This window comes from Lissotriton helveticus, chromosome 4_1 (assembly GCF_964261635.1).
Source record: "Lissotriton helveticus chromosome 4_1, aLisHel1.1, whole genome shotgun sequence".
Lineage (NCBI taxonomy): Eukaryota > Metazoa > Chordata > Amphibia > Caudata > Salamandridae > Lissotriton > Lissotriton helveticus.
Window position 1 is genome coordinate 965,463,501 of NC_136063.1, and position 14,507 is coordinate 965,478,007.

Below are 14,507 nucleotides of genomic sequence, written 5' to 3' on the forward strand. Positions count from 1 at the left end.
TGGATCGCAGATGTGAAGAACCTGAAAGCAGAGGGGACAGAGTCTGGGTCATTAGCCAGTGACCAGGATGGCGAGGAGAAGATGCCAGCCGATGTTGGGTGATTTCAGGTGAAAGAGGTGAAGCTTGACTCTTCAGCCACGAGGACCAGGAGGCGTCGACGATGACCAGGAGCTGGATTCGAGCTGTCCCACGAAGGATGTCGAGTGCTTCAGCGTCAGAATCCGGATTGGATCCAACAAGCCTTGACAACAGCAACCCACGCAAGATGTCGAGATTGGCTTCGGTGCAGACCAGCAAGGTCTGATGAACTCCTCCTTTGGAGAGGAGTGAGAGCAGGTCTGGAGGAACCCGGAAAGCTCAAGAAATCAACGATGGCCCTTCGTTGGGGCTCGGACTAGGAACCGCGAAGGGGCCTCAAGCGGAAATGCACAAAGCGGGCCCACGGGACACTCTGAGCTTCGGTGCAAAAGGTGCTCGGGCAGGGGCTTCAAATACCCCAATGCACAACTTCAGGATACCTCGGGAAGTAGGTGCAGTTGCAAAAATGCAGGATGTTCCGGTCCCACGTCTCTCGTGTCCGCTACAGGTCACAGCTTTGCTGGGAGCGCAGGTCAGCGTCAGATGTCTGGAAGTCCGTGTCCTGTGTCGCAGATTCTTCGGAATCCGGCGGGAGCCTCGAAAATGCAGACCGGCAAAGATGCTGTTGGTGCCTGTTTGTACAGGGTGGTCACACCAGAGTGCCCCAGCAACCGGTTTGAACTGGGAAATGCATGGAGCACCTTGTGTGCCCCAGGCAGTGTCTGAAAAGCATTCACTGAATGCAACCCACCCTACCCCAATACACTAAAGCCTTTTTGGGGAGGTGCTACCACCTCCCTGGACACAAAACCTATCACCCAGGCCTCCCCTGCCGGAGTTTCGTACAGCAGCAGAAGGGCAGACTCATGTCAGTGGCAGCAGCATCCATTTTGTGATGCTGGGGCTCTGTTTAACTTCAACCGGGTTTACCAGTAACTACATGTCTTCTCCCTCTAGAAGGGTGGAATGTTCCCCCCGCCGCCAGAACTGGCAGGGGGGTAGTATTCTAAAGTGTTTGACACCTTACACGACATGTTTTAATAAAGCCAAGCCAAACCAAAGTTAGCATTAACCACGAGGATTATAATGCACTTAAGAGTATATGGTATGGCTATATCATAGAACAGCTAAAAGGAGATGGTTCCGAAAGCTGCAGAGGGGCTCAGCTCATGCTAGGGCACCCTCTCACACAAAACCAAGCACTCTGCCTCCAGGATTGTCCAGGCCTGCCATAGGAGTGACTTATAGGTTTATGTATATGTGTGTATATATATATGTGTGTGTGTGTGTATGTATGTATATATATATATATATATATATATATATATATATATATATATATATATATATATATATATATATATATATATATTTATATATATATATGCCAAGCAATGGCGGTTCACACTGGAGCGCTCTGCAGCGGGTGCGTGCGAGGGACCAACCAAAGGTCCAGAAAATCTTTTTTCACAAAATTAAGACGCCGCACTCTGGAATTGTCAATGACTCTCCTTTATTTGGCAAAGGTGTTTTCCGTTGTAAATTAGCTAAAAAACTACCAATCCCAGAATTCCATGGGACGGGTTCAAAGTGCATAGCCTTTAAAATCTGTGGAAAAAGTAGTGCCACCTACCGTGAGAAAGGGCGTATGCCCGAAACGCGTCGGTGTGACAGACTGATGGTGGAGTTTGCCAAATAAAGGAGAGTCATTGACAATTCCAGAGTGCGGCGTCCTTAATTTTGTGAAAAAAATGTGTGTGTGTGTATATATGTATATATGTATGTGTATATATATATATATATATATATATATATATATATATATATATATATATTGGTGCTGTGGTTCCTGAGATTACCCGCCTCAAAGGTTTGGGCTCTCTCTTTAATATATATATATATATATTGGTGGTCCGTCTCCTGCTTGCTTCGCCGATCCGAGCTGGGATTGGAGGTGGTGGTTGGAGTTTTCGTGTGTATATGTATGTATGTGTATATATACATAAGACGCACCAGCAGATCCACCCGGGTGTTGATCAACTTTTTATAGATCGGGTAAATGGTACTGTCGGGGACGTGGCCGTCAAGGACCCTATCTTCAAGGGGGAGGACTCGGGGATGATAGTACCCGCAGGGAGAACCGAACATAAGACATGGTGAATCTGTGCATACCGGAAGAATTCCCTGTCACTAAATTCATATTCTGTCTTTAGTGCTGCAGAGGTCTTGATTTTGCCCTTGGCCCAAAGATCGCTCACGCGGCTAATACTAATCATATCCCATTTTTCAAACCCTTTCGTTTTCCAGAGACATCCCAACCTTTCAGAAGCATACAACGGGGTAGCACGCGTCAATCGATCTCTCCATCCCACAGACGCAGCATGCCACACGCGTACAGCAATCTTGGTAGGTCCAGATAAATCCTTGCCCGCCGCCTTGGAGTAGAGCGCCCTTCTGTAGTCCCCGCCCGGTAGCAGGTATTTATCCATCTCGAACACTGGGTTAGGAGCAGGAGCATATGTCGCATGATTGATCGCACTCAGCTGCGAGGCCCAATAGTAACGCCTAATATCCGGCAGCGATATACCCCCGTCGTACCAGGGAAGAGTAAGTTTAGCGAGGGCAATACGCGAACGTCCATCCCAGATCAAAAGTCTCTGCAGGCTCTCAACCTCTCGAAAGTAGCTCGCCGGAATAATATCGAACGTATTCTGAAGCGCGTACAAAAAACGCGGCAGGGCCATCATTTTAAAAAGGGCTGCACGCCCGAGCGGTGATAGAGATAACCCGCGCCAGCGCACAACATCAATCTTTGAAGGGGAGGGAGTAGATTATGTTCATAGCGAGCCACCGGGTCCAAAGATATAAAAATCCCCAAGTACTTAAAGCCCGTCGGAGAGATCCGAATGGGGCATCTGCGAGGCAAGGGAGGGGGACCGCCCGAGAGCACGTATACAGAAGATTTAGCCCAGTTGATCACAAGACCCGAATTCTTCCCAAACGATGTAAGCACATCGAACAAAACATTCAGAGATTTTCGAGGGTACGTAAGGTTCAATAGGATATCATCCGCATAGAGTGAGACACGATCCTCAAAGTCCGGGGACAACTGGATCCCCAAAAGCGAGGGCTCCCAGCGCAACCAGGCAGCCAGCGGCTCAAGGGCAAGCGCGAAAAGCAGTGGTGACAACGGGCAGCCCTGTCGCGTGCCCCTCCCGAGGACAAAAGACGCAGAGACTCGACCATTAACAACCACCTGCGCCAGTGGCTCCGCATACAAAAGTTTCACCCAGCCGATGAACCCGGGGCCGAATCCAAATTTCACAAGAGCGGCCCAGAGATAAGGCCACTCGAGTATAGGAGGCCATCGTAGCATCCATGGAAGCCAAGATGGCCGGCTCACGAAAAGACTCTGCCCTCGCGAGAACACCGTGCAAGCGCCGCAGGTTGAGCACCGCGTTACGGTGCGGGATAAAACCGGACTGATCCGGATGGACCAAGTCGCTGATGACGTTCGTCAGGCGGTTAGCTAATAACTTAGCCAGAATTTTCGGTTCAGCGTTTAGAAGCGAGATTGGTCTGTAAGATGTACAGCGATCTCGTGGCTTCCCCTCCTTGTGAATCACTATGATATTAGCAAGACGCTGATCACGTGGAAGGGAGCCAGAGTCGCGGGACTCTAGAAACATATCACGAAGATATGGAGCCATTTTGTCTGGACACAATTTATACAGTTCAATGGGCAGACCATTAGGACCCATAGCCTTACCAGAGCGCACTGAACGAATGGCGGTAGCCACCTCATCAGCCGAAAGCACCGCGTTCATCAGGTCTCTGTCAGCCTCAGACAGGCAGGGCAAAGTAATATCGCGGAGCAACAAATGAGTCGTCCTCCGGCCTGTCAGAGACCGGGGCATACACAATTCGGAAGTGCTCCGCAAAGCATTCAACAACTGCAGCCGGGTCAGTCACGCACACTCCGTCAAGGTTCTCAATCACAGGAACTACACGACTCGCCCTTTCTTTCTTGTCCAGCCACGCAATCAACTTACCCGCCTTATCCCCAACATCATACAGTCTGCCCTGCTGCTCCCTGCTCATAACCTTTGCGGCATCAGTAACCAGGGTCCTATAATCCAATTGTTTGAGGGTGAGGGAATGAAGCTTGGCACGGGACACTCCGCGCTCCAAGTCACTCTCCAGCTCGGCTATCTCCGCCTCCAGACGGACCACCACTTCATGCTTACCTTTCTTGGCGTTAGCGATCAGAGATAAAGCCTGCCCACGTATCAGTCTTAAACGCCTCCCACAACGAAACCGCAGATGACACAGACCCCACATTTTCAACAAAATAATGATCGATGGATTTCATCAACTCAGCACGGGTCTTGGGGTTGCGAAGAAACCAGGGGTTTATAGGGGCGACCCGTCCCTCATTACTCAGAGTAGTATCCATGCTAAGCCATACAGGGGAGTGGTCGGATATGCCCCGGGCGAGGTGCCTCACCTCCCCGACGGAGGAGGACAGCGTCGCCGGCACCAGAATATAGTAGAGTCTGGACAGACTGCCATGGGCTCCAGAGTGAAAGGTGTATTGCACCTGATCCGGGTGCAGCAACCTCCAACAGTCTACCAGACCCAGTGTCTCCAAGAACCCACTCAACCAGGATTGCGACTTGGGAAGAGGGGATAGCGATCTATGTTACCGGAGACAACCGAATTGAAATCTCCGCCCATCACCAAGATGCCCTCAGGGAGCCCCAGTACTACACGCCCAAGATCCGCAAAAGTCGAGGTCTGTAGACCTGGCGGTATATAGACAGTAACAAATGACAGTCCTCCCCTCCCATCTACCAGTGAGAGCAGCATAGCGCCCCCTGTCGTCAAGAATCACATCATCGATTGCCAAAGGGAGGGAGGACCTGACGAGGATACCCACACCCCTAGAACCAGAGGTGAAGCCAGAGTGTGCCACAAGACGATACCCTCCCCGATTCATGGCATGGCACGTGTTCCCAACCAGATGCGTTTCCTGCAACAACACAATATCGGGGGAGAGGCGCCGCAATAACTGTAACACCACACCACGTTTTATCCTATCCCCCAACCCATTGACATTCCAAAACATCAGTTTCAACCCACTAACCCCCATCCCAGAAAGAAGTGCAGAATCCGCCCCATAGTGAACACAATGACATGATCATGAAGAAATATGATACGTTGCCTTGAAAGAAACTCACCAACACCCAAGAACCCCCCCACCACCCCCCAATTAGAACCCGTTACAACACCCCCCACCCCTGCGTTAGACTCAAAAGCCACCCCAACTTGCAGTGTGCCTGTCGCCCTATCATTAAACTAGTCTAAAAAAAGAAACCCCTGAGGAGGAAAGAGTCCCACTCCCCCCGCCACCCTCGAGTATATAGCAATAGAACACAGTAATAGAAGAAGTATCAAACCCAGCCGAATAACACGTGAATGTTCAGAAATCAGGAATCATAATGTCACTCTTGTTCCGATATGCCGCCCTCGGCTCCACCCGGATGCCCGGTTGAGTCAGTCTGTTTGGGAAGGGTGTCCAGCCAGTCACTAACTTCATCAGGACGATCAAAGAAGAAAGTCTGGTCTTCGTATTCGACACGCAGCCTGGTTGGAAATAGCATTGCATATTTCAGGCCCAAGTCTCTCAGCCTTCGCTTCACTCCCTGAAACCCCATCCTTTGTCTCTGAACAAGCTGCGTGAAGTCCGGGTAGAAACTCACCGTCGTGTTCTCGAATTTTACGGGGCCACTTGCTCTCGAGGCCTGCAGGATAGTGTCTCTGTCCCTAAAATTGAAGATCCTGGCGATGATAGGTCTCGGTGAGGCGCCCGATTTCGGTTTGCCTCCCGGCACTCGATGGGCAGGCTCCACAGCAAAGAATTTACTCAGGCCGGTAGGGGCCAGGTGATTCAAGACGATGTCTTCCACAAGGAGATCAGTTGCCAAAGCACCAGAAGTTTCAGGGACCCCAATAAGGCGTATGTTGTTGCGCCGGGCCCTGTTCACAATCCTCCAGTCGATGGGTCATGAGATCGTCGGAGGAGCGCAAGCGCCCAACTTCTGTCTGCAGATCAGATACATCGGTCGTGAGGCTAGAAGTCTTCAGGTCTAGAGACTTGACCCTTTCATTGGTCTTTGACAAATCTGCTCTGATCAAAGTAACATCAACTGCTACAGTGTCAATTTTAAGAGCGAGAGCCTCATATTGCTGACCAATGGAAGCCTTCATGTTGGCAATGGCGCCCATGACATCCTGCAGAGTCAATTCGGTCAATGCAGTCGGGTCGTCAGTGGGGCCCTCCAAGGTTCGACTGGCTCCACCGGGGGACCCCTTGGTTGAGTATAGCGATCCATGACGTTGGTTTGAACCGGTCCCCCACGTAGAGGCGTTTTAGTCTTCCGCTTCTCGTTGTCAGGCCTGGTAGTCATTTTGAATGGTGAGCCCCAAAGGGGCCCGCGAGACCTGGTGAAAATGGCCGCTCACCACCAGACCACTGAAAATCACGAAAGGGGGCAGAGGGGGCAAGAGCAGCAGCGCAGCCCAACACCCAAACCCTCACGACGGTTGGCATATAATCAGGAAGCAGAGTTACGCTGGACCCCGTTGGGGGCGCGAGGCAATCACGCAAGCAGAGGAGACGGAGGCCCAGAAACGAAACCGAAAGTCAACTCAGGGCAACAGGGGTAGCCCCTCAGGCCGTTGTTGTTCAACTACTCCCCGGCGTCTTGGTGTGCCAGCTCCCGGTGTCGCCGTAGGGCGGGCCTCAAAAACTCCGATCGGCGTATCTGCTGTTCCCGAAGTCCAAATGAAATTTTGAAAACAGCTAAGGTGTCAGCTGAGGTTCATCTTCAAGAACCCGTGGTCAAAGTCAGGATATCTTTCAGGATATATGCGGAGGGCAGCGAGGGACTCGGGAGCCCTGTGCTCACGCAGCCATCTCGGATGCGCGCGTAGCTCCTCCCCCCTAGATAATATTTCTTGTTTTTCTTTTTTGACATGTTCCTTTATTTAGACTGTGCTCAGCATGATGTGTACATTTTCTATAAATTCCGTTTATTTCGGTTGCAACCCATAATAAGGATAAAAACAAATGCAATAATAAATGCAGATACAGTTAAAACATTTATGGACATCACACGCCAATAGTCCTCTGCCTAATGAGCCATGCAGTGAAAAAAGTAATGAGCTACAAAGCCACTATTTCACTTTGTGTAGTAGTCTGCAATGTATCCATAGCTGGTTTCAAGTTTCGATTTGCCTGTGAGGGGTAACAGTCATTTGCATCTTGGGGCATTGTATAATGGACAAAAGAATACAAAATGTTTTGTCTTCAGTAACAATGATTTCTTGTGCCAGGGGTACTGTCCTACTGCCCCATGGCAAACAAGAGTTGTGTTGCACAACGTGACCTATTTGTAAAAGATAGACTAATTTGGCAATCCAGGTTTGGATGATTAGCTAGCAGGAGAAATGTATCTACTGTTAGGACTTGGTGAATATTGAATGCAGATCAAATATATATTATGCAGATTGAACAACAGGGGAATTGGGAAGAAGAATTGCTCTATTTGGAAGTAAAATAGTTCAGTGGCGAGATATCTATACCGAATTTAAGGTGCAACATATCAGCTAAAGCTGGGGTAACAACAGGCTAAAAATGGCTTGAATTTAGACATACATTTACATAATAAGAATGCTTGGTCAGGCTACTATGATGGGTATTCAACAAGTGCCGTTTCTTCGGACTACAGCTTACGCACTAATTTTGCATCTAAGGCACTGTCGAGCGTAATATATTTGGGCAGTCCCAGAGATGTGAAAGACCAATTTGCCCCAGCATGTTCTTAACATACCTAAACCAGCCCATGGCTACTACACTGAGTATCTAAAAGGTCAGTATGGCCTCAGAGTTCCACTACATAAAGAGAAGCATTCCGTTTGTGCTTTGTATATTTTGCTGTCCGTAACCTCCACAGTGCACCTTCTGCCTCCTCTCACTAGGCTCTGTCATTCCCCCTGCTGTTTGTTTAGTGGTCAAGCTGTACACTGTTAAACCCATGTTGTCCATTGAGTACTAGCAGGAAATAGCCTCTAGGGGATTTGAGTGAGGAAACCACATCATCATGGTTTGATGGCAAAGAGCTAGATGCTCCCTGCCCCTATGATTACTCCAAGTCCTCATACAGCCAAATATGTTCCCTACAATTGCTTGTAAGCTTGAGGGAGGCACACGGTACAAGCACCCGTCCTCTAGGCTGAAATTTCTCTATGGCTAAGGACCGCTCTCCCCCAGCCTGCGTCACTGTTCAAACATCTTCCGAGATGGCCGAAATAATGTTGGGCATACTTCAGATTACATGGTCGGGGTGCTTTACCAGTAATTTCCCCAGAAAAGGCTGGATTCACTATTTGTCGCCTTTACTTCGGTGTCTCCAGGACTTCTACCTCCTTTTTCTTCATTCAGCAGGGACTGTGATGCATGAAGGAAAAGGGCAAAGAAATGTTGTGTTCCAGGTGACACTGCATCTGAAACTCTGCATGACTCCCACTATCTGCTCAAACTCCATTTCATTTTCCCCCCCAAAGTTACACAGTTGTGCAAGTCACTGATTTTTCTTGCACCCATGATTTCTTGGACCAGGGGTCCCGTCATATTGCCACATGGCAAACAGGACTCTTGTCGCACAACATGACCTAATTGTAATCAGACTAGTTCGGCAATCCAGGATGGGATGATTAGCTCCCATGAGGAATGAATCTACTGTTGGGACTTGATGAGGGTTAGATGCAGGTCACATATATGTCACCCTATAGAATCGTAAGAGGATATATAATATCCTTGTTTTTTTTTAAGCATCACTTCATGTACGTGATAAAGACGTGGTCCGCTGTCAAAATCCCAGGGTGCAATTGTTTTCTCGTTTTGGCCATGCCAATGTCAAAAGAAGGAAATCATGCAGATGCTACTCTGTGATCTTGATGTTTGTTCAGGTGGAGGCAGTGAATGGGTAGCTGAAGACGTCAGAAATGATGATGCATTGCTCAGCATTCACCCTCCAAACTAGCCTCTGACTGGTCGGCATTTACCTTTTGAGTTTCTTGGTTGTTTCATGATCATAAGCACACCCATGCTCTTCTTAATTGTTCACTTTTCGGTGGGATACACTGGATTGATAAGTGCTTTTTTTTCTACTTTATTAAAACCTAGAAGACCTTGCCCTAACCTTTTCGGCGTTTTTTATCTCGTGTAGGCAGTGAATTATAACGAAATAAAGGCCGGACGAATTTGGGAGGTATGCACTGGCCATAACCTGTAACAAGCGATTTGTTACTCCATTGGATGATATCTGTTGTTTACCATGTACTACAAAATGCTCATTGAAAACATCAAATAAAAAAAAACTGCGTTAAAACTATAATAACTTTATAGCACAGTGCTTTGCAAATCTGAGGAGAATTTGGGGAAGGTGCTTTTATGTGTTGCTATTAACCTTTTAGGAAGTTTGCTGTCAGCCTAGATCTCCCAAAACTAGTAACAATAAGCAAGTCTGTGTTTTTTAAAGTCTTGAATGCGGATACAAATTGTTCTCAAACCCAAATGACATTGGTGCTGGTATCCTGTGATGGGTTTAGTATTTACTCTGAGAAGCGTGGACATATGGGATTCTGTGTTCTGTGAGTTACTTTTTTTTTGTACACTTCTCTTTAGAAAAAACTGTAGAGAACCTGCAGTATGCTAGAGCGAAGGAATGCGCCTCAATTACTCATTGATCTGGCTAAGCGTACCCATTCCCTACAGTACCCACATTTTCCGTGCCGTTTTTACAGGGAGTGGTATAGTAATGTAGGATGTCTTGTATTTGCTCTTAGATTGCTCAATATTTGATTGTCCAAATGTGGTCATGAGCATATTTTAGTTCAGTTTGTTCTTTCTCGTGCGTTATGGTTAGGGAACCCTTTTTTTCTTGATACATTGCATGTTGTTGCAATGATCCCTTGGGTGTAATGCCCTTGGGGACTAATTACACTCGTTTTAGTTTGTCGTGGTTGCTGGTTTAGCTATTCCCTTTGCTGTGCTCTAACTGAGGGTGCCTTGGTGATAAGAACACATTTATGATGTTGGCTTACGTTGGTAAGTGTAAGGGAGAAAGTAATCCCTTATTGGTTTTGAACTTTTATGCAATTGTTGAGGTAGGTGTTTGGATACACCATTGTAGAATTTGTATTTCCAAAACGACCCTATAATTTTATATGTAATAAGGGATATTGAGTTTTTGGAAACACACACATACTGCTTTTCTTGGTACTGCCTCTGATTACGTAATAGAAACATTGGCACAGCCAAACTCTGGTTGTTTATCACATAATTTAAGCTGAGTAAACTAGAAGTTGGAGCTTATGGGGTAGGAACCAAGTAAAGTGAATGTACAGATATGATTGCAAATATGCCTTGCAGATTGACTGATGCAGGTATTTTGCGTCATTTTATTTTCTTTATCTACATCTTGCCTCCATTCCTTTTCAAAAAGACCATTTTGAGAAACGTGAGCTGACCCGAACTGTGTAGTTTTCCAGCACTCATGTTGGTTCCTACAGCTAATTCCAGGTATTCACAAACTATACAAAAACAAGAGCTTTCCGACCTCTACGGAAGTAAGGATCCTTCTGAGCATGTTGTCGCTTTATTTTTATTTTTTTAATAATTTTAAATAGTCTGGAAAACAAATTGAGTGTCATACGCTGACTGTTTTTAAAGCATGGTAACGGAAAACCATATCCCCCTTAATGCTAAACTATCATAATTGTAATGCCAAAATACGAATACTGGTAGATCAAATTTGAGGTGTGAAAGCATGGATGTAAACAAGCTCAAAAATTAAAATCCGCTCTTCAGAGATGAAGGTTGTCCTGATTTTAGTTTTCCCCCTTCAAAATCAGTTTTATCTGGGTAAGTAGTTTTGCATACTGAATATCTACTGAAAATGTTTTTCTTTAACATCTATTGAGCTTTTTTTCAGGAGGAGAACAAGAACATGCTCTGCTAATGAGGCTGCCTTCCATTAGTCCAATCCGCCTGCTAAAAAGGAATAAACATCAACTCCAAAAACATTCTTGGTCTTCTTTGTATAAAAATGGGTCTTTTAACTATTTCTTCTTTCACAGTGTCAACCTCTTCGAATGGTTTCTTCAGTTTTCAGCCATGTTTGCCTTTCTATATCAACACAAAGTCTTCCAAACAAGACTTGATCCCCTCATTATATGTAATGAAGCCATGTTTCTGCACTTAACTTGTCTGTTGAAAGCTGGAATTGAAGAATAGATAAACAATTAGTCGTACATCACAGGCCAGATCGAACAGTTGATTTCTTTGCCCTACACTTGAGTGAATATATTTTTGTGGCATGTAATGTTCAGTGATTTTAATTTTGTGAACACATTCGCTAGTAAAAATAGTAAATGTTGTACAAATACTGGGACCATTTCAGCGCAGAAAAATGCTTGGTGCAGTAGGTGCTCTCAAACTGGCACTCTTACGCCCCCAAGATATGTCAATTAATTGTGATATTATGTGGCACCGCTCATCAGAGCAAATACATTACCATAAATCAGCCTGTACTTTATAATGAATTTTATTTCCTGATCTTCATTATCATCAGTTATTTTTTATTCATTTTAAAATTATTGCATCATGAGGAAGTTTTCTTAACAAAATTGAGCTCAATCAGTAACTGGGGGCAATAGTTAATCAGTCCTTTTTAAGCTGTATCCGTCTCATGCCTTATAAGGGGGTCAACTGGACTACTTGTTTACTTTTCTGTAAATTTGATTAATCTTGAGAAAAGCGGAATCCAGCTAAATCTGCATTACACATGTTCTCTTTTGAGCTGATGAACTTTGACACCTATTGATTGGTATTATGAAGAAACATAATTGTTACTAATGAGGTTCAAGGAATAAAATGTATTGTGAGGAATGGGCTGAGTTCTAATATTATATTCCTTTGGAATGTGCTGCCTCTTACAATGTCAGGGGTTGCATTGTCATCGGTAGCTGCATATGGTTAGATAAACCACTAGGGAAACTGGCATCCGTCCTGTGGGATTGCTGCTTGCTGCTTGTTTCCACAATGGTACCTATAACTGCAGGCAATGGGAATGCGGTCCACTGTGGCCGGCTTCACTTTTCGTAATTGGTTACTACCGGCCATGGGGCAGAGCATCAGGTTAATGCATGTGATCGCATTAGCTGCCTCAAAATATTGATACTTTTCTTTGAGTTACAAGGTTTCAAAATATGGGCATTGTAATTAGCAGATCCAATGGCCATGCCCATTTCACATATTACGTATGGGGATTTTGTATTGGTAAAGACAAACCATTTGTATGTTTATGACTTGGCAAATGCAAACCAGTTTTGTACACTTAGTCGAACAACACATTCCAAAACTTTAAACGAGCCACAAGTGTTTCCCACCTGACTTGTTGACCGAGGTTTTTTTTCTGGGTCTTCAGTAGTTTTGAAGTACACCAATTTATTTGAACATACCATTTGCAAAAATGTAACCCATATACTTTGCATGTTTACACACTTTCCAATACAACACTTTCCAATACAACATCAAGAAAGAAAATTGTATAGCGTGAATCTAGCCCTCCGGTGCGCCAAATCGCTTCCCATGGATTGGTTGAACTTTTTCAAGTGGTCTTTGAAAAGTACATAATAATTTAACAAAGAACATGCTGGATATGTTTTTGGAGTGGAACAGTTTTGCCAAGTTGGCATTATTTTCTGTGATTCAGGTTATTAAAAAATATATACATATACTGATCTTTCCGTTGTATACACAACTAGATCCTAATTACATATTTCCCCTACCAAAGTTTATTTCAGTTCCCTTCAGTTCCCTTCAATTTTACATTGCAAAATAAATGCTGCAGTTCTTGCCATCAAAACCTATGAACGATTGCAGTTGGGCACGATTGCTGCAGCTGGTTCTAAAAAGGTTGGTCATGGCTTATTCACACTTTTTCCTTTCCATCCACAGCAGGACCCAGAGAGCTGCACTTAATTAGACTTCTTCTAGAAATCCCCTCATTTAAAATGGTCCCATGGACTAATCCTTGTACCAAAGGAAATGGAATGACAACATAAATCTTTAAGGTGGATATTTTCACATACCAATCCAGCCTTATCGTAGCCGGAGAACTTTTCATACCAGTAGTGTTTGCCCTATGTACTGAATTCAATGCCAAAAAGTGTACCAAGGGAAATCATTTCTCATGACCGATTCAAAATGTAGAAAGATTTAAATGTATTCCAGTTTAATGATTTCAGGCCCTTTTGCCACTCATAGCCTTTAAACATCCATAAATAATAAGTCTTCCCCTTGTTAATGACTTAACCGTCTTTGTAGCGCCAGTCTGTAGCCTTTATCCTTGACCCATTTGTCAGGAAAACCCAAAGGCAACTATCCCTCTGCGTTGGTGCCTTTTTTCAGAAAGGCAGCCTCTGCACCATCATTTGTCTTCTGTGTTCCGTGTTGCTCCTTTGGGCATTTGCCCATCTTCTAGAAACCAAAAGACTAAGAATCATCAGAACCGCCTGCCCTCATGTTCCTTCTTTGGTGATTGTGTGAAAATAATTCCTGTCTTAAACAGTTGTGTTCTACCAGAACTGTTTGCCACTTATACCATAGACCGCTCAAAATTTGAAGTGATGCTAGCAGTGTGGAGCGCCTGAGAGATCTTTATCTCTAATCAAGCGATTATTTGTTCTATCTTAAAACATGTCTGGCAGAAGTTGTTCCCAGCACAAATTGCCTTCCTTTCAGTCATTAATGGGAAGATAGTCTGGTCTATATAGATAACACTAATACTTTGTTTTGCATGTCCAAAAGTAGTAACACTCCTTAATTTATTATTTAGCTAGGGAAATCTGATTCTGAATCATTGAGCAGAGAATCAGAGCCTGAAATGTGTAGAGGGATCCCAAACCATAGAGCTGAATAAGTTGACAGTTAACACCATATTTGTCATGAGTAGTCACTTCACATTGAGTTGTAAAAGTTGCTCTTCCTGCAGGGTAGCCCGCCAATTATCTTTGTCCATGAAGCCAATTTGATGTGTTGACTTTATTCATGTTGGGTGTGCAAGATGCTCTTTGATGTCGTTCTACTGTTTGCAGTTGGGAAATTTCAGTATGCTTTTACTTTGACAACTAGTATTTCTGGAGCTGCTCTTGCAAATACATTTTTTTTCCTGCCCTGCAGATGTTTACTTTTTTTCACTATGACATAAGACCGCATTATCCAGTATTAGGGTATCTTTCATAGATTCACTTGCCTGAATCATTCCCTGTCGTCGGGATGGGAGTCCCCGGTACATAA

At 45.1% G+C, this 14,507-nt stretch overlaps 1 protein-coding gene across 5 annotated transcripts in view; it reads left to right on the plus strand.

Annotated features, from left to right (window-relative positions):
• Positions 1–14,507, plus strand: part of RPRD1A (regulation of nuclear pre-mRNA domain containing 1A) — a 346,882-nt gene that overhangs the window by 169,074 nt on the left and 163,301 nt on the right. Inside the window, exon 7 of one of the 5 annotated variants that reach the window (XM_078687584.1) lies at positions 11,140–12,069. The exons of 3 other annotated variants lie outside the window; for them this stretch is intronic. In XM_078687584.1, the coding sequence (XP_078543710.1) occupies positions 11,140–11,166 (27 nt within the window). In that variant the 3' untranslated portion in view covers positions 11,167–12,069. One more of the 5 variants, XM_078687583.1, reaches the window with a different exon arrangement.